The following is a 25,437-nucleotide window of genomic DNA, read 5'->3' on the forward strand; positions in this document are numbered from 1 at the left end:
TTGAGACAACCCAGGAGCAAAATACAGTACACAGAGGTTTTTTCTTTCAAACGGTGGTTTATATACTATATATACATACATACACGTGTTAGCCAAATACCAGGCAAGCAATCAATCCTCAACTCTACACAGGGAACCACAATGGAGAGAGAACACGAGGAGAGAGAGACACCCTTACATGACCTCTCTTATATATACGGCTTCTTAAAGTGTCAGTAAACCTGCTGACTCAACCTCATGTCATCATCTTGGTTTACAGCCTTACAGCAGCTGGTCAGCTATTAAATCGTCATTACCCTAACCTTTTTCCTGTCTAACCAAGGCCATTTTAGCACAAGATAGTGTGATAATTGCACCTGTAATATTATAGTTTGCACCTATGCCTATTCAACTGCTTTTTTGTTTTTATTCTTGCCACAAGGTAACCGCAGCCATTCTAACTTGTAAGAAAAGTAACTAAACCTAACCAAGAGAGAATTACCTCATTATTTCCTGGATATTCAAATCAGTGTTCCAGTTCTTTTCAATCCCTGGTACGTGACCCATGCCGACCACCCCAACTACAACAGAAGGGACGCATCTTCTAGGTTCAGCTAGGATGGAGACCAAAATAAACAATAATTGGCATTATCAAAGTTAATCATTTACAGCATTGTTTTAGGGGTTCAAACGAATGCATTGTTTAGCACAAGTCAATATAGGACCAATAGCACAGGATCTTGGGAGTTGTAGTTGAGCATCAGGAGATCCAGAGGATCTCCATCCTTAGTTCACAGAGAATGAAAGCAAGTCTCCCCGATACCAGTTTTGAAGCACAGATCGTCTGCCTGCAAAACATAATCTGTACAATTCAGCTTCTATTCTTTTCCTCCATCTATAATCGGGGTGAATAAAAATCGATGATGTTTTTTAAAAAAATTAAAAAATTGGATTTTTTAATTTAGATCGGATTTTTTGGATTTTTATTAAATTTATTTTAATAAAATGCTTTTGGAGTAAAAATCTATCTAAAGATAGTTTTCTATTTAATATACATTAATAATTTAGTTTATTCAGTATGAAATGGAGCTTAGTTATGTAGTATGAAGCTGTATATTCTGCAATATTGGGACTGTCGGTGAGTCAACAGTGGGTCAGAGGAGCTGTGGGACAGAGATGACAGTTGCTCTTTAAAAATTATGATTTAAAATTGACTTGATTGAAATCAAATCCACCCTGTCTATGATAGATGTCACAGGATAAGCATTCCAAAATAGAAGAAGGAAAAAAGAGGGAGAAGAAGAGACGGAGGACATATGGTTGTCACTCATGAATACATCTGATTATGAAGAGGTTTGAAGAGGTAAGCAGTAACTGGGTAGCAAATTTCTGGATCACTGGGTTAATTTACTGTCCTAAGTCATGATTTGTTCAACCAAGGTGTCTAAGCTAGATATATAAAACATTAAGTTTAAACTTGATAAGAAGACAATAACTGGGCTGATTCATTAGACTAAGCTAGAATGTCAATTGATTATTTTTATTTAGTGCAATGTATGAATCCAATCACTGTGAACAATGGTTCATGACTTACCAATATAAGATTTGAAAATCATGGTTTAGCAGGATGTGCAAAACCATTCCTTGACACATCAATAAAAAGATACAGCTTTGATGCTCCTAGATCATATATAGATATGAGTATGCTCTCAGATTTGCTTCAGTCCAATTGTGATTCTTAATGTGATATTACTTATATGAATAATCACATAATGATTCTAAATTTAAACAAGTTTACTGCTTCTTGGTCTTTTTGGCTGAGATCAAGTTACATTTTGATTTAATCAATTTTGACAATCTTGACAAAGACCAAAATTGCTTCCTAAGAAAGTTTTTAAAGCACACCATAATTTAAACTCTTTGCTTAAGCTGACTCAACTGTTATCTATGCAGCTTTCCTGAGAAACAACACAGCATAAGAGCTGCTACCACTGTATAATGTTTATTCGGGCTCATGCACTTCAGCATACCTTCAGAAGCACGAGGTAGTTCTGTCCTTTTTGCAGCTTGCTTCAGCATGTAAGTCAAATAAATATCTCTTTCTGAAACAATCGTTCGGTGAAGATCTGGAAATTCTCCAATCATTTCTGCCATCATTTGCTCTAGTAAATCCTTTTGTTTGCATTTCTCCACATCATCTTTACTGAAACAAAAATGTCACAACGTCTTCATTATGTTCTCAGAGGAAAAAAAGGGAATGGAAACTGGAAACTAAAACAGTTACAGTGAAATAATAGCTAATTGATAAATTAAAGAAAAGTGGACAAGTAGGAATCAATCACACACATTAGAGCAGGTAGATTAATGTATGTAGTAGTAGTTTTTTCCTTGAAATCTGCATAACTAACGTCAAAAAGAAATGAGTAAGCTGCTTTGGATGTTACCTAGAAAGCGATTTCTGTAGGGAAAAAATCTATAGATTATGATGGAATTTATATCAAATGAAAAATTACTGATTAACATGTTTGAGTCAGAAATACGACATTTTTGTTTATTAATCATTGAAAATTATTTCAGGTACAAACCTTAAATATCTTGACAAATAGGTTTCTACAATGATTTTATGTGTGTATGTATGTATGTGTGTGTGTGTGTGCATGTATATACATATATACATATATACATATATACATATACATATACATATACATATACATATACATATACATATACATATACATATACATATACATATACATATATATATATATATATATATATATATATATATATATATATATAAAATTCTATCTAAAATGGTATCAACATTATCCAATTTTGCACCAATAACTTTTTTCTCACTGATGGAACTACCATATTTTTCAGAGTATAAAACGTACTGGAGTATAAGACACACTAACATTTTGAAGAAGCAATTTTTTAAAAAAGGTTTTTGCATTTTTCAGACCTCCTGAAAACGGGCCCGTTTTTTGTCAAAAAAGGGGCATAAAGCCTTTAGGAGGCTTATAGAGTGCTCATGGGGGCTGGGGGGGGGGGCGTAAAATCAAGCAAAAAAAGGCCAATTTTTCGCTCATTTCTGCCCTCTCCAGACCCCAGGAGAACTCTGGAAACCTCCTAAAGGCTATGCATCGCCATTTTGGTGAAGGAGGCGGGGTTTCAAGAGGCCAAAAATGCTGTATTCAGTGTATAAGTCACACCCAGATTTCACCCTCTTTTTTGAGGGAAAAAGGTGCGTCTTATACTCTGGAAAATATGGTAAACTATTTATTTTTTAAAAAAAGAGGAGTTCGGGATTCACTTCCTACTTATAAATTATGAATTACAAAGTACTGTTTTATAAAATATTGGTGGGAAAGATCTGGTGTTCTGTTTTCTAAATATCGGGGAAAGCATCTGGTGTTCTAACTATAGTGAAAGAGCTACGGTGGCACAGTGGTTAGAGTGCAATACGGCAGGCTACTTCTGCTGATCACCGGCTGCTAGGAGTTTGACAGATCGAATCTCACCAGGCTCAAGGTTGACTCAGCCTTCCATCCTTCCGAGGTGGGTAAAATGAGGACCCAGATTGTTGTGGGCAATATGCTAACTCTATAAACCACTTAGAGAGAGCAAAGCACTATGAAGTGGTATGTAAATCTAAGTGCTGTTGCTATAGTTCGTACAATATCAACTTGAATCCCAAAGTATTCCGTCTGTACACTTTTTTAAAGGACTCATCCTCTACCACAGGTTGTAAAAGGTAACAAATGACTTCTATAACACTCAACTCAAGCAAAATTGTAAACTGCCCAGTCACTTATGTGAAATGGATGGTGTAGAAATTTGATAGATCAAATCTCTTAACAGACTTATACACCCCTCCACAGTGCTTTAGAGCATTCTGAGTGGTTTACAAATGTGAGCACATTGCCCTCAACAATCTGGTTCCTCACTTACCAACCTTGGAAAGATTGCTATAAATTATGTATGTAGTTTATAGATCCAGGAAACTATAGACCTATCAGCCTGACTTCAATATCAGGGAAGATTCTGGAAAAGATAACTAAGCAACAAATTAGCGAACACCTAGAAGTAAACAAAGTAATAGTCAAAAGTCAACATGAGTTTGTCAAAAACAGATCATGCCAGACTAATCTTATTGTATTCTTTGACAAAGTGACGAAATTAGTGGACCAGAGGAATGGCGTCGACATAATTTACGTGGACTTCAGTAAGGCATTTGATAAAGTGGACCATAACCTATTACTAGATAAAGTAGAAAAATGTGTGATAGACAGCATCACCACCAGATGGATTCATAACTGGCTGACTAATCTCACTTAACGTGTAGTCATAAATGTAACTGCATCTACATGGAGGGAAGTATGTAGTGGAGTACCCCAAGGCTCTGTTTTGGGCCCAGTACTCTTCAACATCTTCATCAATGATTTAGATGAGGGAATAAGTGGGGAACTCATCAAATTTGCAGATGACACCAAGATGGCAGGAATAGCCAACACTCCAGAAGATAGGCTAAAGATACAGAAGAATCTTGACAAACTTGAACATTGGGCACTATCTAATAAAATGAAATTCAATGGTGAAAAAAGTAAGGTCCTACATTTAGGCAAGAAAAACAAAATGCACAGGTACAGTATAGGTGGTACCTTGCTCAACAGTAGTAACTGTGAGAGGGATCTTGGACTCCTAGTGGACAACCATTTCAATATGGGCCAGCTGTGTGCAGCAGATGCAAAAAAAGCCAACAGAGTTCTAGGCTACATAAACAGAGGGATAGAATTAAGATCACGTGAAGTGTTAATACCACTTTAAAATGCCTTGGGAAGGCCACACTTGGAATACTGCATTCAGTTTTGGTCGTCACGATGTAAAAAAGATGTGGAGACTCTAGAAAGAGTGCAGAGAAGAGCAACAAAGATGATTAGGGGACTGGAGGCTAAAACATATGAGGAATGGTTGCAGGAACTGGGTGTGTCTAGTTTAATGAAAAGAAGGGCTAGAGGAGACATGATAGCAGTGTTCCAATATCTCAGGGGTTGCCACAAAGAAGAGGGAGTCAAACTATTCTCCAAAGCACCTAAGGGCAGAACAAGAAGCAATGGGTGGAAACTAATCAAAGAGAGAAGCAATTTACAACTGAGGAGAAATTTCCTGACAGTTAGAACAATTAATCAGTGCCTCCAGAAGTTGTGAATGCCCCAACACTGGAAGTCTTTAAGAAGATGTTGGATAGCCATTTGTCTGAAATGGTATAGGGTTTCCTGCCTAGGCAGGGGGTTGGACTAGATGACCTCAAAGGTCCCTTCCCACTCTGCTATTCTATTGTATTGTAAATTTTTCTAATACATTCCAATTGTAACCCAATTTACAACCTTTCTTGCCACAGTTGTTAAGTGAATCGCTGCCAGTGTTATGTTAGCAACATGATTGTAAAGTGAATCTGACTTCCTCATTGACACTTGCTTGTGAGAAAGTTGCAAAACGTGATCACATGACCCCCGGATGTTGCAACCGTCATAAATATGAACCAGTTGTCAGCCATCCAAATTCTAAGCAAGAAACATGGGCATGCTGAAACTATTTTAAGTGTGAAAAATGATAAGTCACTTTCGTTGTGACTTTGGAATGGTCATAAAAGAATGCAGGACTTCTTGTAGTAATTAAGGGCAACGCAATGACGAGATGATGAAAGAAATATTGAATGTTTTGTCGTTTACTTTTGAAGGCTTAATCTTGCAAGACTGTTCCTCTTTCAACTAGTGTCCAATACAATCTGGACATCACAATGGTAGAAAAATATTCTTTAACTATGGTGGTAGCAATATAGCCTAAATTTATATAATACAGTGTTTTCCCCAAAATAAGACAGGGTCTTATTTTCTTTTGACCCCTGAAATAAGCGCAATATAGCCTAAATTTATGTAATACCGTGTTTCCCCGAAAATAAGACAGGGTCTTATTTTCTTTTGCTCCCTGAAATAAGCGCTTGGCCTTATTTTCAGGGAGGTCTTGTTATTTTTGAGGTGCAGGAGGTGGTGAGCATGGTCACCTCATGGCTGCTGCTGCATTGCAACATTTTCAGGGAGGTCTTATTTTGGGGGGAGGGCTTATTTTAGCACATGCACTCAAAAGCCTGATTGGGTTTATTATCCAGGGAGGTCGTATTTTAGGGCAAACAGGGTACCCTCCTGCAAGAGAAACAACCTTTTGAATAACGCTTGTGCGTATTCTTTGCACAGAGTGGAAATCTGGCTCAGGAGCAAGTTAGACCAGAACTGTTGGCAACAATGTAATTGTAAACAAACTTAGTAGGCATTTCTATTGCCAAGAATGGGCAACAGAAAATTAATAAAACAGCTGTTACCTTACTATGCTCACAGAGTGAGTGGGAGGTGTGGATGACTAAAAGTACACAAAACACATTCTAATTATAAGATGTCATTTCTTTTGAAAGAAGTTCAGCCTTGCGTGGCTGTTAGGTTTATGTCGTATATGGTACAGCTGAGCTACCAAGAAGAAGGCCACTAGGCACAACTCCTTAGACACTAGACTTTATTTCACAGTATTCCTATATCAGCACAGCCAAGATAGTATCCAAATGGGCCTGGTTTGCCGTTTGTGTTAAGTGTGACAGAAGAATTTCATTAAGTATCTGATTCAGAGTTACAAAGCCACACTGAGAAATAAGATGAAATTTTGGGATGATATAGAGCAGTAACAGAAAAAAATAGATGTGCCATGAGTTAAATACTGCAAAAACTTTGTATCCAGATTAAAACATTTGATTCTGGTTGCTTTACTCCATGAGCAATAAGGATAAATTGCTCAATAAGTGCATGAATTGTGGGATGACAGGTGCTTAGCCTTGTCTCTTTCATCATTTAACACCATTTTCTTTTTAACATGCGCATGGGCGTGTGACTGACGCTTCTGCGTATGCGCAGAAGCATCCGGGCAGGTGGGCGGAACCTCCTGCTGCTGCCACTACTGGTTCACCTGGTCCGGGGCGAACCAGCAGAAACCCCCCTCTGCAACTGATGCTTATGAGCTAGATCAAACAGCCTAGGTAACACTCTTGCACAAGCAGCTAGTAAGACTTAAATATAAAAACAGATTAGTTGCAAAAAGTAAAAGCAAATCTATTTTTAAAAGCACTAGAAGTTCACGAAGGCAGCCTAGTGCACAGGGAAGTAAGAGCTCCATCTAGTCAATGACATGGTAGTGGTCATTCTGAAAAGATTTGAAGATTAACCATTTTTCTGAGATTCTAATTTTAGTTTAACCTCTATGTATTACATTTCCCTTTCGAGTTAAAACTACCCTTTTAATTTCAAGAAAGTACATTAAATGAATAAAATAAACTGTTTTAAATTTCGGCTGAAATTGCTGATTTTCTCAAATATGTTTTATATAATTAGATGATACAAACTGGCTATTTGCACCTTTTACTGCAGAATATTTTGAAATGCTTAAATATATTGTACTGCTTTGAGTTACATTTTAAATGCATATTTTTCCCCCTGGAAGTAAAAACAAGAAAGGCAACTTGTTAATCTCTGCAAATGATCTGCACAATTAGTTAAAAGATAGCAATAGCAGTTAGACTTATATACCGCTTCATAGGGCTTTCAGCCCTCTCTAAGCGGTTTACAGAGTCAGCATATTGCCCCCAACAACAATCCGGGTCCTCATTTTACCCACCTCGGAAGGATGGAAGGCTGAGTCAACCCTGAGCCGGTGAGATTTGAACAGCCAAACTGCAGAACTGCAGTCAGCTGAAGTAGCCTGCAGTGCTGCAGTTAACCACTGCGCCACCTCGGCATCCCTAATAATTGAGGCATACAGTAGCGTCTATTTGTCTAGTAACATTCCACTACATCAACTTTCCTTAAGATTGTGGTAGAATAGTAATTCATTTTGGAATAAATTAGCAGTAGGATTCACTTAGGTTTACCACTGGTTTGCAACTGTGAATGTGCATGCTAGCGTCGCACGAGCCTTTCGGGCATGCATGCGGCATCGAAAACGAGGCTACATAGCACGTTTTTCAGCTGGGACGGGTGGGCAGGCGCACGCACAGTTCGGCGCTACCGGTTTGGGCAAATCGGTCCGAGCCGGCTGAATATCACCTCTGGAATAAATATTTTGTATATGTCCTTTTTTATGCAGTGTATGTTTTACCCACCAAATTGTTATATTTTTCCTGTGAGTTGCTATATAAATACTGTATTCTAAACTAAAGATTTATATCCTACTCGGGAGCTATTATCAAACCTTAGCCTGCCTACCTGAATACTTGTCCTGATTTTGCTACAGAATTAGCACTAAAACATGTTATCTTCATCCACTTTTTCAATGCATTTACAAACTATGCAATATGTTCACTATTTGCCACACTTATGCCTACCTGATTGGATCAGACAGGAAACAGAGGCCCCAAGCAAGCTTTATTTTTTGCCAGACAGAAAGTGCAGCAATGGCTCTCTTGAATGTGACTGGAATAGGTCTATCTCCAAGATGAAACTTGCAGAAAGGCACTTTACTCGCCTAGAACAGGAGTCAGATTAGCGCTGCGTAAGTTTCTGGTTCAAAAGTTTTATTTTCTTTTAAAACAAACATTTCATCATTCCTCAATCAATAAGACATCGGAGTACAATTTTTTTTGTGTGTCAAAATAGTTCTAGTTTACCACCAAATTCTTGTCTAGCCTAATGTATACCCCTCCCTCCCTCCCCCCAAACCCCCTCCTCCTCCCCCCCCGACTTCCCAGAAGTCCCGCTGCGTAAGTTTCTAACAGCAAGGATATACAATAATAGGGACATCAATGTTCATTTTTATCTTCGTTTACCAGTAAAGACAAGCTGCCCATTGGAAGATCCAGACATGGTTCAATATAATAATAATATTAAAGTTTGTATTTTTGGATCTACTGAATACCCAAGCCAACCACAACCCAGGTTCAAGAGAAAGCTTTTGATAGATGTGGCTTCCTGCCAGTAAAATAATAACCAGATTTTATGTGGTATAAATGAAAATAAATGACTGGGAGTTTAAGGCCCAGGGCAAATTAAGACTGAATGGGTCTTGTGGGGGTGGATGGGTTGCAATAAAAACTTTTTGCAAGTAAAATCATTTCTGATTTTCCAAAATTGCTAAAATGCTTTAGATTTAATTCAATAGGTGGTGACTAAAGAAAATGCACATATATTTTGTTTTTATACTATACAGACTGAAGTAGCAGCTAGACTTGGAACTAAAAATATATGGGATCAACCACACCGGGATGATTCATTTCATTGATTGAGCAAATCTAGAACACTTTTTGGATTCTGACTGCCAATATTATCTAGTAAGGCAACACCACTGTTTAAATTAAATTGAATGTTGGCTATATTTGTCTCTTTCATTTTAGTTATCATCTATCAGATATGTTCAAGGGTCCAATTTTCACCGAAACTTTAGACAAATTCCCACTAAGCTTAAATGTTCAAGAAAGGCTTAATTACCAAATACCCAGAAGTAATATTGGCATGAAGAAAAACATGTCTTCAGAGCAAACAAGAGGACAGCTTTGGGCCCAGCTGTGATCTGCCAACAGTGCTTCTCAATCTCAGCAACTTTAAGATGTACAGATAGTTCTCGACTTAAAACCACTTGTTTAATGAAAAAAGAAAGTTATGATCCATCCTCAGAGTTATGACCATGGCACCACCTACAGTGTCATGTGATCGAAGTTAGGGAGATTGTAACTGGCTCACATTTACAATGGTTGCAGCATTTTGGGGTTGTGTGATTGTGACTTTCCAAGTTGGCTTCTGACAAACAAAATCAATTGGGAAAGCCTAATTCATTTAATGACTGTGTGATTCACTTAACAACTGCACAATTTGTTTAACAGCTGCAGTGCTTTGCTTAATGACTGTGTCAAAAATGGTCATAAAATCAGGTCCATGCGATGACTCACTTTGCTACCCCATCAATCTATGATGGAAGCTCTAATTTTGGTTGTAAATCAAGGACTACCTATAGGGATTTCAATCTGAATTTTGATCACGTGACCATGGGAATGCTGCAATGGTCATAAGTGTGAAAAACAGTCATAAGTCACTTTTTTCACTGCTGTTGTAATTTTGAACGGACACTAAATGAACTTGTGTAAGTCGAGGACTACCTGTATATTGAAATCTCTTTCAAATTCTTTGGCTATGCACCAAATAACAATCGTTACAGATCCTTGATATTAGCACTGAGATTGAAACCTATAGTAGGGAAGCACAGACTTCAATGGGGGTCTAGGACAACTCGCCGTGGGACTATTCAAAGCTTATTAATTATTACATTTACATACTTTTTTATAGGTGACTGTGTTTTCGTTGAAATTATTGCAACCCTTGTATTTCTGGATTGACTTCATTTTATTATCATTGGTCATAGTTCAGTTGAAATTAGCTTTTGCATTTGTTGAATTGTCCTGCGGTGAGTTGTTCCATGGCGAATTGGAAGCAGCGAGTTATCCTATTTTGTTTGATGAATATTTTTAAAGTTGTTTTGTTTTTTTAAAATAATTTATTTCCATTTTTAAACAGTAGAAATTGAAGAATCTGATGAAATGAATGGATATCTCAATTTTTTTAGCTGCTACTCATTTTTGTAATTCATAGTATTGCTTCAGGGGAAAAAAAAGTATTATTATTTTTATCTTAAACTCACCTCTTTGAAAGCTTCCCTGAATTCACCTCCGGGAGCCATTCCTAATTGTTCCGTGATATGCGCAGACACTTTCAGCAGCAGCATTTGCATCAATCCAGACATGAGCCCATTCTGACACGGGGGAGGAAGAGACATCATTAAAATGAATGTGTTATTCTTGAACTGAATAGAAGAAAAGGCAAACATAATTCCATTAACAGTCTTGTGAAAGCGGAAAAATAGTTATTCTACTATTTGGAGCTGGCTTGCTACCAAATTTCCTACAAACATATAAAGTGTGTGTGCGTATGTGCACTCACGCACACCCACATACACAGCCATTACGGTGGTGATGATGAGCGAGGAACACAGTGACAAGTTCTAGTCCTACCTTAGACATAGAAGTTGTCTCTTTCAGCCCTTAACAGGGAGGTCAAAAACCAGCCAGCACTGGATTAAAATGATAGTTTATGTTATTTATTTGGTCTCTATAGTTGCCTATCTCATCAAGTGCTGTTTTGTTTTAAACTGTTTTTATGTTTTATGATGGGTGCTGCCCAAACGGTACCAAGTAAAATTGTTACTGTGCATGGCAAGCAACCAGGAAATGGGCCCCTTATCACAGGGGTCCCCAGCCCCCAGCCTGTAAACCGGCACCGGTCCATGGCAGGCCATAAACCAGGCTGTGCAAACAAGCAAAGCCCTGTCCATTCGATGAAGACAGCACGCGAAAGCACATCCTCCGGCCCACAGAAAAACAACCAAAAGATTGGGGCCCGCTACCTAGGCCCCTGCACCAAATCTTCACAATCTTGCAAAAGGCCATCAGGATTGGGGTCATCCTAATACCTGAAGGGAGAATATTCCAGAGGAGAGGAATGCTATGGCAGACAATGCAAGTCTCCAGGTTCTTTCTACCTGGCATTCTTTTGCTAACAGGACCTGTAAAATGCCCAACGCACCTGGCTGAATTGGACGGGTAGAAAGAACCAGGAAGAGACAGTCCTTAAGGTAACATGGCCCCAAGCCATAAAGGCTTTCAAGGTGACTAGACTATCCGCGCTCAATGAGATCATCATTTCTTTAACTAAACAGAATGGCCATGAAGGGGAGGGGGGAAGCTTCTAACTTCCTGCCAGCTTCCCCATTGACTTTGCTTGTGGGATTCAGGCAGAAACCTTCCTTCCTTCCTTCCCCTTTCCCTTCCCCTCCCCTTCACAGCAGGCAGGGCTTGAGAGACTGGCTGAGAAACTGTTATGAAACATTGAAAATGAAGATTATGACTGCAGCAACAATGCAGCATCAGCCTGTAGTACTGCAACAATTTCCTCAAATTTCATTCCCTTGGAGGTCATGCATCATGGATTTTGGACACATTCTATAAGTTAGCCCATTTGAGGTATCTTGATTAAAAAGTTGTTGCCCTATAATGCACCATTTTACCCAGTTAAACGTTATGACAAGGAGAATGTTAGTAATATATAGATAACAGTACCCTAAATTGCACCTGGAAACACATTGGTAACCATTGCAGTTCAGGAAGCAATTGTTTTATAATGTGCCAAATATCCAACATCCTTTATTTCCTATGAAGCTTCAGAATGCTCTACATGGGCAACCCCATGTAGAGCACATTGCAGTAGTCAATACAAGAGCTAAACAGACCGTGAATGATTATGAATAAAGCCTCAAAATCCAGGAAAATTTCAACTGGCACATCACTCTAATGTGTGCAAAAGCCCTCCTATATATGATCCATAACATTCAGTGAAGAGGTCTGCAACCTTCACTGATTCAGACTAATGATAATTATATAGATAAAATCCAAAGGTTACTAAAAACTCTTTAGTCATCTGTTAGAAGAATCAAAAGGGAAGAAAACAGTTCTAAAAGTATCTAACTTGTTCTAGCATAACAATGTTTATTTCAACCTTCTTGTCAGGGAACAGTAAAAATAATTCCGAAAATAAATCAGCAATTGAATGGTCCAACACAGCATACAGCTTATTTTCTTGTTACTTAAAACAAAAAGAGGTTTCTTCATTTTTTTAAATTGCTGATTTTCTACTTCAAAAACAATCGTGTAGCATTCTGCTCCATTGCTAATAATGTTATGGTCTTAGTTGATTTCTGCTGCCATCAGACCACACATTTACATCAAGACAGAATTTCTAGATGTCATTGGTACATGTTGCTATTATTCTTATGGTTAATCTTAAATTTGATTCACAATCTGGGACTGGTAAAAATTTAACAATTCAAGTTGTTGTGGTTATTGTTATTACCATATGGCATTGTTACAAGAACCAGCAGATCACAATGGAATTGCAGAGTAGTAGTTGGGCTTGCCAAGATACCAGTCCTGTTGTAGTACACACTTCTGCACTTCCCAAGGAGCTCCACATGAGGGCAAGCTGGCTTCCCACCAGAGAGAAAGACTAGTAGCCTTTTCTGCAGTGTCACCCAAGGCCCCCTCCCTTTCTGGAGCTGCCTCACAAAAGGGCACCGCAAATGGGAAAGTTCGGATCTGTCATCTGATTGGCTGCCCAGAGCACACCAACTCATCTCTCCACTAAAGTGGTACCTATCTATCTACTTGCATAGAAAATGCTTTCAAATTGTTAGGTGGACAGACACTGAGCAAGTGACAGGAGCTTACTCTGCCACACAGTGCTAGGACTTGAAATGCCAGAGCTGAGACCACCTCCAGAGTCATTAAGTCAATGAGCCACTGTGCCTCCCATTGGTGCATGTTAGTATACATACACAAAACTGAACAAAGTTCTACATTGCCAGTTTGTACGAACTAAAATATTCAGAGAACAGCACTGCAGACCACACTACCCTGTTTCCTTGAAAATAAGATCTCCCCAGATAATAAGCCCGTTTGGGCTTTTGAGCGCATGCGCTAAAATAAGTCCTTCCTGAAAATAAGCCCAACCCAAAAATACTGCAACACAGCAGCAGCCATGAGGTGACCACGCTCACTGCCTCCTGCAGCTCAAAAATAGTAAGACGTCCCTGAAAATAAGGCCAAGCGCTTATTTTTTGGGGGGGAGGGGGGTGTCAAAAGAAATTTCAGGAAAACATGGTAACACTTCAAACAGCTTCCCCTTAAATCATTTCATTGTTATATATTCTATCAGTTTTTCTTTTAACCAGAGCTCTTTATTGACAAAAAAAGAAAAAAGGATTACATTTTCTGTTTTCAAATGTATCTTAGAAAATCATTCTGCTTTAGGCACATCGTTTTCTAGGCATTTGTTGTAACTTCTAAATGTCGCAATATTTGCAATATGTAACAGGAAACAGAAACTATTTCTTTAGGGTGAGTCACAGGTTACTGATCACCCATTCTCTGCCCCTACTCAATAAGGAACAAATAGAAATGTTTAGAATATGAAGTCCAGTCTGCCAAGGCTATTATCGAAAACCATGGGGTCACAATGGGTTAGACAGGACTTCGCAACTAAAAACAACAAATCTCATACACCCAAAACAAGTGGACATTATCACGGAGGAACACATACCTGCTTTACAGCTTGCTGAAGCTTCTCCAGGTTGATTTCTTTGGCTTCCTTTAGCAAAGTTCTTTCATCCATTTTTAACATAGAAACTCTATACTGGCACAGCTCGACCACAACCACATCAGGCTGGACCTCCTGTATTGTCTGCAAGAGATGGATTCAGGCTCAAACCTACAGACAAAATTAAAAAGAACCAACCTGCAATGTTCTATACTAGAGTGCCGAATAGCCTCATTAGAGACCTCTTTAAAAACGCAATTAAAGTATAATAAATGTTTATGTTCTGTTTTGAAAACTTTACAAGTTTAAATAGCTAAAGGTAACTACATTATTAAAATGACTTAAATTATCTTCTTAAAAAAGAACGTTTTTTAAATACTAGTTTTTCTAGAATTCTTATAAAAGTCAACAAAAGAGGTAGAAGACAACCCTTCTTTTTATGTAAAGAAAGGAATTCTATTTTTTTTCCACATCAGGATTTTTGTCCTAAAAAGGTTTTCACACACTCCACTCTTCCTTTAAAGCTTCAAAGTTGCACTAAAGCCACAAAGAGATCCTCAAGCTGTATATTATTCATAGATTATGTTTTTACGCTACAAAAACATTTTGACAGAAACTTGAAACAAAGGTACATTCTCTTCAACCATAAAGAATTTTCTTTTCTTGCATTTTACAAAAATATGCAAGATTTCTTGAGGAGACTATTTAAATCTATTTTTTTAAAAAAAAAAACCTGCAAATATCAATAATTACCTTTACTACATCTTTTTTGCTGCTATCGCTAAAGTGGGCCGTACCAACGACGTAAACTTTGGAGCCCTCTTCAGTTGCAAATTCTGTCACGGTGCTTGGAAGGCTGGGCTTCTTTTGTCTCTTCTTCATCTTCATCTCCAGAAGTATCTTTAAGGCATCTGCATCAGCTTTGTGTATGAAAACAGTGACATTCATTCCAAATATTCATTGGCTACCCTTCAAAACCCTACTGTCTATGCAATGGAAGTGACTGGATTAGACTTAAGTTTACTAGACTACTTTTACTAGATTAACCTCCATTTTGGGTTTTGAGCTGTGGAGACAAAAACAGGAAGGCTTCAGAATGTATACCTAAAAACCATGCCATTCACTCTTTTTGTGCACCATTTTGAATCTACTTGCAAAAGCTTTAGCATCCTCTCCTGTTGCTTCAATGCCATAAAAAAAAGCTGTGTTAAGGGATTCCAGGTGATTCTTTGAAGGCATAATAAACAGTTCAAAGATGTAATACAGTTCTATACAATCCAATTTTGTTGCATGTCAACAATAAAAAAAAGTCATACCAAAGACAAGATGATTCACATTTGTCATTCTCTATTCCAAATCACTAAATTGGAGAGAGGGGTGGCATTTGGGGGTTCATTGAACTGGGCAAAATCATAGCTAGAGGATCGCCCGAACCCATGCGAACTCTCAGGTCAATCCAAACTAGAAGTGCTGCCTGGATCGGCTGAACTGGTAGTAGTGGCGGCGGGAGGATCCATCCACCCGCACACTTCTGCACATGCGCAGAAGCATTGCGCACACAGGCGAGCGGGACCATGCTCAAACTGGTAGTAAAAAAATTGCCAACGTATCAGGACATTTTCTCCCTTCCCTAAACCGGGCGTGGGCGTGGCAGCACATCCGGCCCACAGGCTGCAAGTTTCACAACCCGTTTCTAACACATCAAGTTCTGACTCTTTAGGCTACAGCAGTTGTAAACAAGACATAACTTTCTCTGAGAAGCCCTAACTCTAATCAAAACGGCTTTGAAAGAAAACTATGAAGCAAACTGGCTTTTCAACAGTAAAACGTACAAATATTTGATGCAATGTCTGAAGCATCTTCTGGACCGTCGCCTTCTGCATTAGGTAAGGGTTCGGGTTCAGCAGCAATCTGCATGGAATAAAAATAAAGAATGCAGAACAATTTTTTTTAAAAAAAATATTGTTTACATTCCAGTTTACACCATTCAAATTCATTCACTGTTGGTATTGGTTGTAGGTTAAGAAACAAGTCAACTTACAACTTCAGTTATTTTACTGCTTGGAAACAGGCTGTAATTAAAAAACACAGCAAATTCCAAGTGTACAGTATATGGATAGTTTACAACGAACTTACGAGTTACAATGAACTGACCTAGAATTATCGTTGTGGGGATTATTAAGGGATCACCATGTGGTTGCGCCTGATTTTACAAGCCTTTTTTCTCATGGTTGTTAAATGAACCTAGTGGTTGTTAGGCAAACCCATTGTGTAGAGTGGGTATTATTTTTTTTTGCCAGAAACCGGAAGCAAATGTTAATTTCTGGCAAAAAAAAATGCCATAAATCGTGCTCATGTGGCCGACAGGACTCTGCCAACAGCTATAAATATGGGCTGATTGCCAAGTGCCATAAATACGACCACTTGACTTTGGGGAAGGGCAGTCATTGGATCTTTGAAAATAAGTCATACACCACTCTGAGGTGGTTAACTGAAAATATGAGTCCTAAGTGACTAGTCCTAAGTTGAGGACTATCTGTGGCAGGGGTGGGTTTCAGCGGTTCGCGGCGGTCCCCTGAACCGGTTGGTCGGCGAACCCGGAAGTAACTAACTTCCGGGAACGCCGAAGGATCCACCCGCCCGCCTGCGTTTCTTACCCGGTTTTGACGAGTTCTGCGCTTCCACGCATGCGCAGAACGCATACAGCGCCTGCGCGATCCTCCAGGAGCAGCTGGAGCATCGCACAGGCGCTAGTACGCATGCGTGTACTGCGCGCGTGCACGAGGACGCCGCCGGCCCCGTTCCAACCGAACCAGTTGGAACGGGGCGAGAAACTCACCCCTGATCTGTACAGTACCTACCTGAAAGCAACAATACTGTAACATATTAATTAACAGTTAGCCATAAATGTACTGAGCAGAGATGGTATTCAGCCGGTTCTGACCAGTTCTGGAGATTTTGAGTAGTTCAGAGAACCAGTAAATACCTGTGACCCAACAACTGCGCGATAGACATATGCGCGCCGACAAAATAGCGGCGATTAAAATGCGACGTCAAAATCGTGACGACAAATTCGTGACGATAAAATAGCGACGACAAAAGTGCAATGACAATCACAATAAAATCGAAAAAATTACTGTTAGGGTTGGGGTTACTCACTGGCGCAATTTTGTCGTTGCGCATTTGTCGGCGCACTATTGTCGAAAATCAATTAGCATTTTGTCGGCGCTCATTTGTCCGTCGCGGTTTTGTCGGTGCTCATATGTCTATCATGCATTTGTCAGTGAACCGTAAATACCATCTCTGACTGGCGCCACCCCCATCTATTCTCTGCCTCCCGAGTCCCAGCTGCTTGGGAGGAAATGGGGATTTTACAGTAACCTTTCCCTGTCATGCCCATCAAGCCATGCCCACAGAACCGGCAGTAAAAAAATTTGAATCCCACCACTGGTACTGAGCATATGGCAATGGTGGCAGGTGAGTTTTTTTTCTTCCTTTTAGAGGTGAATGGCTTTAAAGAGATGGTTCTCAACTTTCCATGTAAATACATTTTGGGCTATTTGCCACCAAAAGATTCGTTGGATGGAAATCAAGCACACCCTGCCCTCTCCATTTGAAACAAGAGGCAAGGATAGAATCCCATTTCCTTAAGGCATCAATGATAAATGATTAAGGGAGTTGTGTTTAAAAAAAATAAGATTTATACCCATCTTTTTATTCAAATGAATGTTCAAGGTTTAATAAAAACAAACCCAGAGTGGCAGTATATAATGCTACAGCTCTCCGGGTGGAAGGATTTCACTTTCAGAATGTGTATTTTGTTAATTTATAGTGCCCTACAGGGCAAGTATACACAAGAGTGTAGCCTCTGATACCCAATTTTCAAGGCCTAGTAGATGGATAACCTTATCTTTAGATCAGTCAATCTGTCTAATCTAACATTCTCCAATTTAGTGCCTGTTGGGAGCTATGAAAGTTTAAGTTCAACACATCTGGAGCGCATCAGGTTAGCTTCCATCTTCTGCTTGTAAAATGAAAACAATTGCTAAATATATACCAGCAGATGTATATTCTCCCACCTACATACCATATTGCAATTTGCAAATTTACCTCTTGCTGTTGATCCCCCTCCATCGCTGGAATGTCCCTTATTCTTACCAATCAAATAAGACCTACGGAAAAGGAAAAGAGAAGCTCTCAGTACACTGTATTGACAAAACTTAAAATATCCAATCAAAAAGTACCAGCTCAAGCCACTAATCAGGGCTAATCATAAATGTCTGCTTAAACTCCGGTATCCTGACAAAGCTGAAATCCTTTGGCAGGCAGTTCTTTCAGCCAGCTCCCAGATGAGAGGGAGCCTAAATCCAAGCAGAAAGCAGAGAGGCAGCACATTAAGGTAGAGTGCGCTCCTGAATAGAAAGGAGCATGGCAAGGAGCACAAGGTGCTCAGAGGAGTGAGAGAAACCCTGGGAAACTCGGTAAAGGCTGCACATGAGTGTCTCTTCACTCTCCATTCAGAAATTCTGCCTGGATTTGGCCAAGGAGTATTCGTAGCTCCTGATAGAGACTTCCAGGATCCCCCCCCCCCCAAAGACTCCTTACCTGGGATTCTGCCCACTTAATGAGCTATGAGATCATTTAACAAGCATAACTTGGAGTGCTGGGTTTGCAGTCATTGAACAAAGCAGTCACGCGGGCATCTCGTTTAATCACTTTGTTCAATGACCAAGATTCTGGTCTCAATTGTGATTGTAAAAAAGGGCCACCTATATTATCATTATCATCATGACCATCGGGGGGGGGGGGGGTAGCATTCATGAATGGAAGAAAAAGAATGGATATGGACTATGATAGCAAATCCAGGATGTCAACTCCCATTGTATTCAATACAATGTTACTTCCAGCTCTTTTGTTCGGGTGACTTAACATAATACTGCATTGGGAGTCGACTAGCAAACAGTAAAGTTGTACAGACTCCTCCTAGGTTTTTTGGCATATGGCATATGGGACAAAAAGTTTGAATTGTAAATAGCTGCAATGTAAAATTATTAGAATGGGGTTTAGAATATGGGAAAAATGTATTCTTCAAGAATAATTGTACCTTAAAGATTGTTTATGGAAGTTGCATCAGGAAGAAACCTTTTCCAAGATTAAAACAAAGTATCAGATTTACCTCTAGTACTAATTGCACACACAGCAATATCAGGGATAGCACATCAAGTGCCCAAACTCATTTGTAAGATGGTGCCATAGAGTAGAAATTAACAATACAGAAGAAACAGATTCTTTTTCATAGAATTTAATGTTCTCATTTAATTACTGACTTAACATTTATACCTATAATTAAATCAAAAATGTTATTGAATATCCCCTTTGCTGAAAGACATAACATTATGACTAATACTATTTTTAGATATGCTCTGTTCCAAATGTTAATTTCTAATGTCCCGGAACATATGCAATAAATCTGTACAAAGAAACCCAATAATCCTTAAATTGAAAACAATAAATTGCAAACAATTATTTGCAAATGTGGGTTGGGTAACTAGGACCCTGCTAAGGAAGAAGCCTAAATTTTCACTACAGATTTGACTAATTTCAGCCTTCTGAATTTAACTTTGTTCATAATTGGGTACACCCACTCTTTTTATTTATTTGGCCTTTATGGAACCAAAAAGTGGTGTTTGATGGAGGAAGTTAAGTTATGAACTGTGGCTTGCAAATCTGACACACTGAAGTATAATTTTAGCTAAATAATTCACATTTATACAGGTAAGTCCTCAACTTACAACTACAACAGCCCAAAATTTCTGTTATTGAGACATTAGTTAAATGAGTTTTGACCCATTTTACGATCTTTCTTGCTACAGTTAAGTGAATCATTGCAGTTCATAAGTTAATAACATAGTTGTTAAGTGAATCTGTCTTCCCCACTTTTTTGCTGGCGGAAAGGTTGCAAAAAGTGATCGCATGACCTTAGGACACAATAATGGTAATAACTATGAACCAGTTGCCAAGCATCTGAATTTTGATCACAGGGATGCTATAAAGATTGCAAATTTGAAACGTTGTCATAAATCACTTTTTCCAGTGCCGTTGTAATTTTGCACAGTCACTAAATGAACTGTTGTAAGTAGAGGACTACCTGTACTGTGACCTTCAACTGCACTTCATTGCAGCTACAGAGAATCAGTCAATATGTGGTCATCTACCACTGGCTTTCTAAGGCTGGACATTTTTGAAAGTAGCAATCTGCTGTTCTGTTTATTTGTAAATATATGCTAACTATCTAACTGTACGTAGTCCCTAATAAACTATGTAATAAAATCAAACTTAACTCACGCCTCTTCAATAAAAAATACAATTAAACAATTTGTACATCCTATTGCTAAAAAGCAGAAAACTATTGCAAAATTCAGTTAAAATTGATCAATTTCCAAGAATTCATCCTACCATTTGCATATTTGCCATTCTAATACAATATGCTGTTTTTATTTTAACACCACAATTCCACATGAGCTGTCTATCTGCAAGTTTGGCTTTAGCACCATTTCTCTTTGCATAAAACATCCATGCTACAGTTACCATATGTTTGCTCTTTATGAAATAGGACTCTTTCCAATTGTTAATTATCTCTCAGTATTTCTTTGTCAGCAAATTTTCTTATTTGATACTGACATTTTCAACAATAAGCAGAATATTTCTCATTCATCTTTCTTAGTTATAATTTTAATGTCTGACCAAGTATGTCACCCTTTCTTTGAATATATGAAAGAGAAAATCCAATTTCCCCTTCTCCAGAGAAATATCTGAATCTAAATTATTTTTTTGTTTTAAAACAAGCTATACAAATTTGTTATTATTACTTTTTCAGATTCTGCGCTAGTCCAGTACAGCTGATTAGTTTTAACTTATTTCAGTTGAGTTTTCAAACCATGGATAATGACATATCTAACTTTCTCTAAGTCACCACATTGATTCATCTAGAAAAGGATTGTTGTTTTTTAAATTTTCAAATGTTAAAAATTGAATAGCCCTAAGAAACAGTCTGGTAGTTAAAGGCACTGGTCCAGGAACATATTCAAGTTTACCCTCAGCCACTGAAACTCCCCTTTGGGATGGTCACAGTTGTTGTGGGAAAAAAGGAAGAATGTTGTGTTTTCAGACTGCTTTGAGTAAGCCAAGAGGAAATACAAGTCTTCACAAATGAATGGGTAAATAAATGCTATTCCCACTGATAAAGGTGATAATAACTGGCATAACATATTTCTGTAAAGATCTCATATTCCCAATCAATTTGAAATCAGTTTGGTCTTGAGATTCTACTTGCTCTTTTTTACCAACTACTGAAAGATGACTATTTGAAAACAAAGGTTTTCAAAACAAATGAAGTGAAACATTCTCCCAGATAATTATTTTTTTAAATAAACTTAGTAGCGTACTATTCTCAGAGGTGGAGACTCTTTGAGAACTGTATGCAACAAAATTAATTTTAATGTGTGCCGATTAGTGTACATTCAAAGTGACAATAAAGTTAGTCTAAGCCTAAGATTTCTACAAAAATAATCAAATTGCTTTGGAATTGATTGAGTTTAAATCAAATAAAACAGAAGCAGATCAGCTGCTGGTATTTTTGATCAATGAAAGCAATAATGGTATATACTTTTATTATAGGCTGCAAAATACTAACCTGCTTTGACTTTCTTTTATTTTAGTATATAGCCAAAGGATAAGATCTCGGTGCACTTTCCACTTCATTGACAGGAACAGTCAGCTTTTAATCAGTGAGTAGTCATGAACCCAAAATTCACTTCCAGGACCAAGAAATAATTGATGCTGGAATTTGTACCCTGTCAAACTAGCTCATCTTCCAGGAGTTTATGCAACATCTGCTGTGTTTTCCAGTCACCATGAAACCTGTTAGACTACAATTCAACTTAAGTAACTTTTTACTTAAGAAAAGAATTGTTACTTCATAAAATACAGATGTAGTAAGCTCACCAGATGCACAAGAGGGAACTAAATACTTCATTTTCATAATGCATAGTTAGTCACAAGAGTCAATTCTGGTTCCTTAAATGCAAGGAGGGGGGGCATGTATATTTGATGTGTTAAAGTAATCTTTCCCAACTTGGTGTTGTTCGGGTATTTGGGATTACATGTTCCCTTAATGCCAAGATGACTACTGGTGAGACAGATGGGAATTGTAGTTCTCACAAATCTGGAGAACATAAGATTGGAGAAAGAACATTGCAATATACCTCATACAACACACATGAATTTCTAAGAGGTGGTAAGAGACTAACAAAATAAGTATCCCTTTTTCCCCAATTCTTAAGCCAAACACTTTGGTACCTCTTTTATAAATTTGGAACCTTTTCCAAAAGTTCATATACTACTATATACTTAAACAGACCAACCTGCAAACTACCTACTTCCAGGTAAATTTCCAGTGGTTACAGTTGACTCACATCCCTGCATTGAAGGGATAAATATGTTTTCCATCTTTGAATAACTTCTACTGACAAGTCAAAAATGGTTATTGCAGCCACTTTCAAAGACTACAAGTGAGTATTACAATCACTTCACAATTATAGGACATATTTAGCAAGTACCTCTGTAAAATATTCTTCCCATAGCAACGTTTTCTAATTAGCTGAACACTTAAATGAGTTTCATGTATCAACTCTTTCCAAATATAGTCAATTACACAATGACCTATTAATGTTCAGTATTTTGCACTGGACAATATACTAGAAACTGTATTATGAATCACTGCATATACATTTAGACACAAGAAAACAAAGGTTGCAATACATAAGCTTTGAGCATAACAAAGAAAAAATCAAATCCTAGAACTAGATCACATAGAACTGCCTTCTAGTGCTGTATCTAATGTTTAAAGCTACTGTATCTTACTTTTAGTATAGTATTCATGAAATAGAACATGGGCATATAGTCTCTCCCCCCCTTTATATACACACATACAAACACATTACATACATACATATTAAAATGCCACATTAAAAATGGTATAGTATTTATATATTATCATGCCACTGCATCAATTACCCAAATAATTCCTAAACAAGCCCATTATTACAATGGAAAAGTCATTTTAGTAAGGGGATGTGATCTTGTATTTTTTGGAACGTATTAGTAACAATATGATTTTAAATGCATATTGTTCCCTTAAAATCTGATTTTTGCTCCAATTCAATTTCTGGCAGAATGGTGTCTTTCTTTATTAAAAGTGCTAGTACAGGGCAAAAGGAATTACACCCATCATTCTACCAATGTTTGCTGCCAACCTATCATCAGCGAGCAATCGAAACTGCTTTTCCAGTTTCTACAAAATAACACAGCTAAGAATAGAAAGGTAAGGTCCCCTTTTACCCTGTCACACATTATAATATTGTCATTTTCTATCTTTGGGAGAGGGGGGGAAAAAGAAGAAGAAAAGTTTTATTTAATCAAAACTCTCCAGCGCCATATGCCACTGCCGGGGTTCCTTTGCCTAACTTTCCAATTAGGCTGCCTCGTGGGAAAACCCCGAAGAGGCTTTTTACCTAGATAAGTTGGGAGACGCTAGAAAGGAGGGGTGGGGGGAAGAGAGTTTAAAGGTACAACAAAGCAAACATCCCGTCCCAAATAATACACAATAAAGTAAAAGCCAGCTTGCTCAAAAACTTCCACCAGGATTTTTTTTTAAAAAAATGTTAATTTCACACCTCTCCCCTCCCTTGGCATTTGGCCATTTTGGAGAAAGGGAAAAGGGGGGGGGGTGCTTGAAAATTAAACCGACACGGTCCCCTATTGCATAGCCAAAACCTTGCCAACGACGTGCCGTAGACACACCAGGAGGGACTCGGCCAACTCCGTAGAGCTCCAAGCAGAAATTAAGCAGGAAATACTAACTACCTCGCCCCTTACTTACTTTCCAAGCTATGCCGCTCCCCGACAGGGAGAAACCTTGGGCGTTACGAACCACCAGCTGAAACTCAAAGCGGTTCCGGGACCAAACTTAGAGAAGAAAAAAGTCCCCAAAGGGAAAAACGAGTCCTCCGGGGACTCGCGGCAGATTAAGCTGACAACACGTTGTATTAGTCATTCATATGGGAGGTGGAGAGGTGGGGGGGGAGGGAGGGAGCCGCCGTGCATTCTGGTAGCTGTAGTTCAGCCTCGCTTCCTGCTCCTTTCCCCTGCGCGGCAAAGGGCGGAGATTAGAAACGCCAACTACAGCTCCCGAGGTGCAGAGCGAGACGCATGTGCGCTGACTCTCGGGGGCGGAGAGTGGTCAGCTTTGGCGTTGGAGGGTCTCCGTGGGAGGGTTTCTGCATGGGTGGAGAGATGCGTTCTGGGTTTATCCATTGAATTCAATCCGTAGAGCCGCCCATCTCTGGTTTTAGGAGCTTTTCTCGGCCATCAGCTGCTTGTAGAGGATTGTTGGGGAAAGTAGTGTTTTCTAGGGCTTTATAGCGACTTTAAGACGTGTGGACTTCGATTCCCAGAGTTCCCCAGCAAGTCTTCTGGCTGAAGTCTTCTGGGAGTTGAAGTCCACATATCTTAACGTTGTTAAGGTACTACTGGGGTAAAACAATACAGAGTTGTGATACTTCTGTTGCTTGGTCTCCCCTAAGGTAATAGTTCCCCTCGCAGGTATGTGCTAGTCGTTCCCAACTCTAGGGCGCGGGTGCTCATCTCCGTTTCAAAGCCAAAGAGCCAGCGCTGCCCCAAGACGTCCATGTGGTTGGCATGACTAAATGCCGAAGGAGCACAGAAGGTTGTTACCTTCCTACCAAAGGTGGTTCCTATTTTTCTACTTGCATTTTTACATGCTTTCAAACTGCTAGGTTGGCAGAAGCTGGGACAAGTAGCTCTGTTATGCGGCGCTAGGGATTCAAACTGCTGAACTGCCGACCTTTCTGATCGACAGTGTCACTGAGCCACCAAGTCCCTTATTGATCTCCCCTACGTTCTGTTAAATCAGTGGAGTTTGTTTGTCTTTGAAAGTGGAACAAGCACTGGAAAAGGCTATACAGAAAGGCTATAACTTTTTGTATCTCTTTGCTGCTTTTTAGCACTCCTGGATTTTTGCAGGTCAGATCTGGAAATGACAGGTTTGTTCTTTTTGGCGAAGATGGGTGGGGTTATATGTGTCCAACAAGAAATGCTGGAATGCCAGATAAAATGCAATCCTAAGCTCAGATTCCATTGA

General features: G+C 38.8%; 1 protein-coding gene across 1 annotated transcript in view; it reads right to left on the bottom strand.

Annotated features, from left to right (window-relative positions):
* TRABD (TraB domain containing) overlaps positions 1-24,239 on the bottom strand; it is a 28,412-nt gene extending 4,173 nt beyond the window's left edge. The window contains exons 1-9 of the mRNA XM_032221398.1: positions 24,157-24,239; positions 18,327-18,388; positions 16,049-16,127; positions 14,970-15,136; positions 14,220-14,360; positions 10,711-10,821; positions 8,408-8,547; positions 2,010-2,182; positions 482-593 (exon numbers count right to left, since the gene is read on the bottom strand). Of these exons, the coding sequence (XP_032077289.1) occupies positions 482-593; positions 2,010-2,182; positions 8,408-8,547; positions 10,711-10,821; positions 14,220-14,360; positions 14,970-15,136; positions 16,049-16,127; positions 18,327-18,350 (947 nt within the window). The 5' untranslated portion in view covers positions 18,351-18,388; positions 24,157-24,239. The remainder of the gene's footprint in view (positions 1-481; positions 594-2,009; positions 2,183-8,407; positions 8,548-10,710; positions 10,822-14,219; positions 14,361-14,969; positions 15,137-16,048; positions 16,128-18,326; positions 18,389-24,156) is intronic.
* Between the last annotated feature and the right edge of the window lie 1,198 nt (positions 24,240-25,437).

Source organism: Thamnophis elegans, chromosome 7 (assembly GCF_009769535.1).
Source record: "Thamnophis elegans isolate rThaEle1 chromosome 7, rThaEle1.pri, whole genome shotgun sequence".
In the NCBI taxonomy this organism is placed as follows: domain Eukaryota; kingdom Metazoa; phylum Chordata; class Lepidosauria; order Squamata; family Colubridae; genus Thamnophis; species Thamnophis elegans.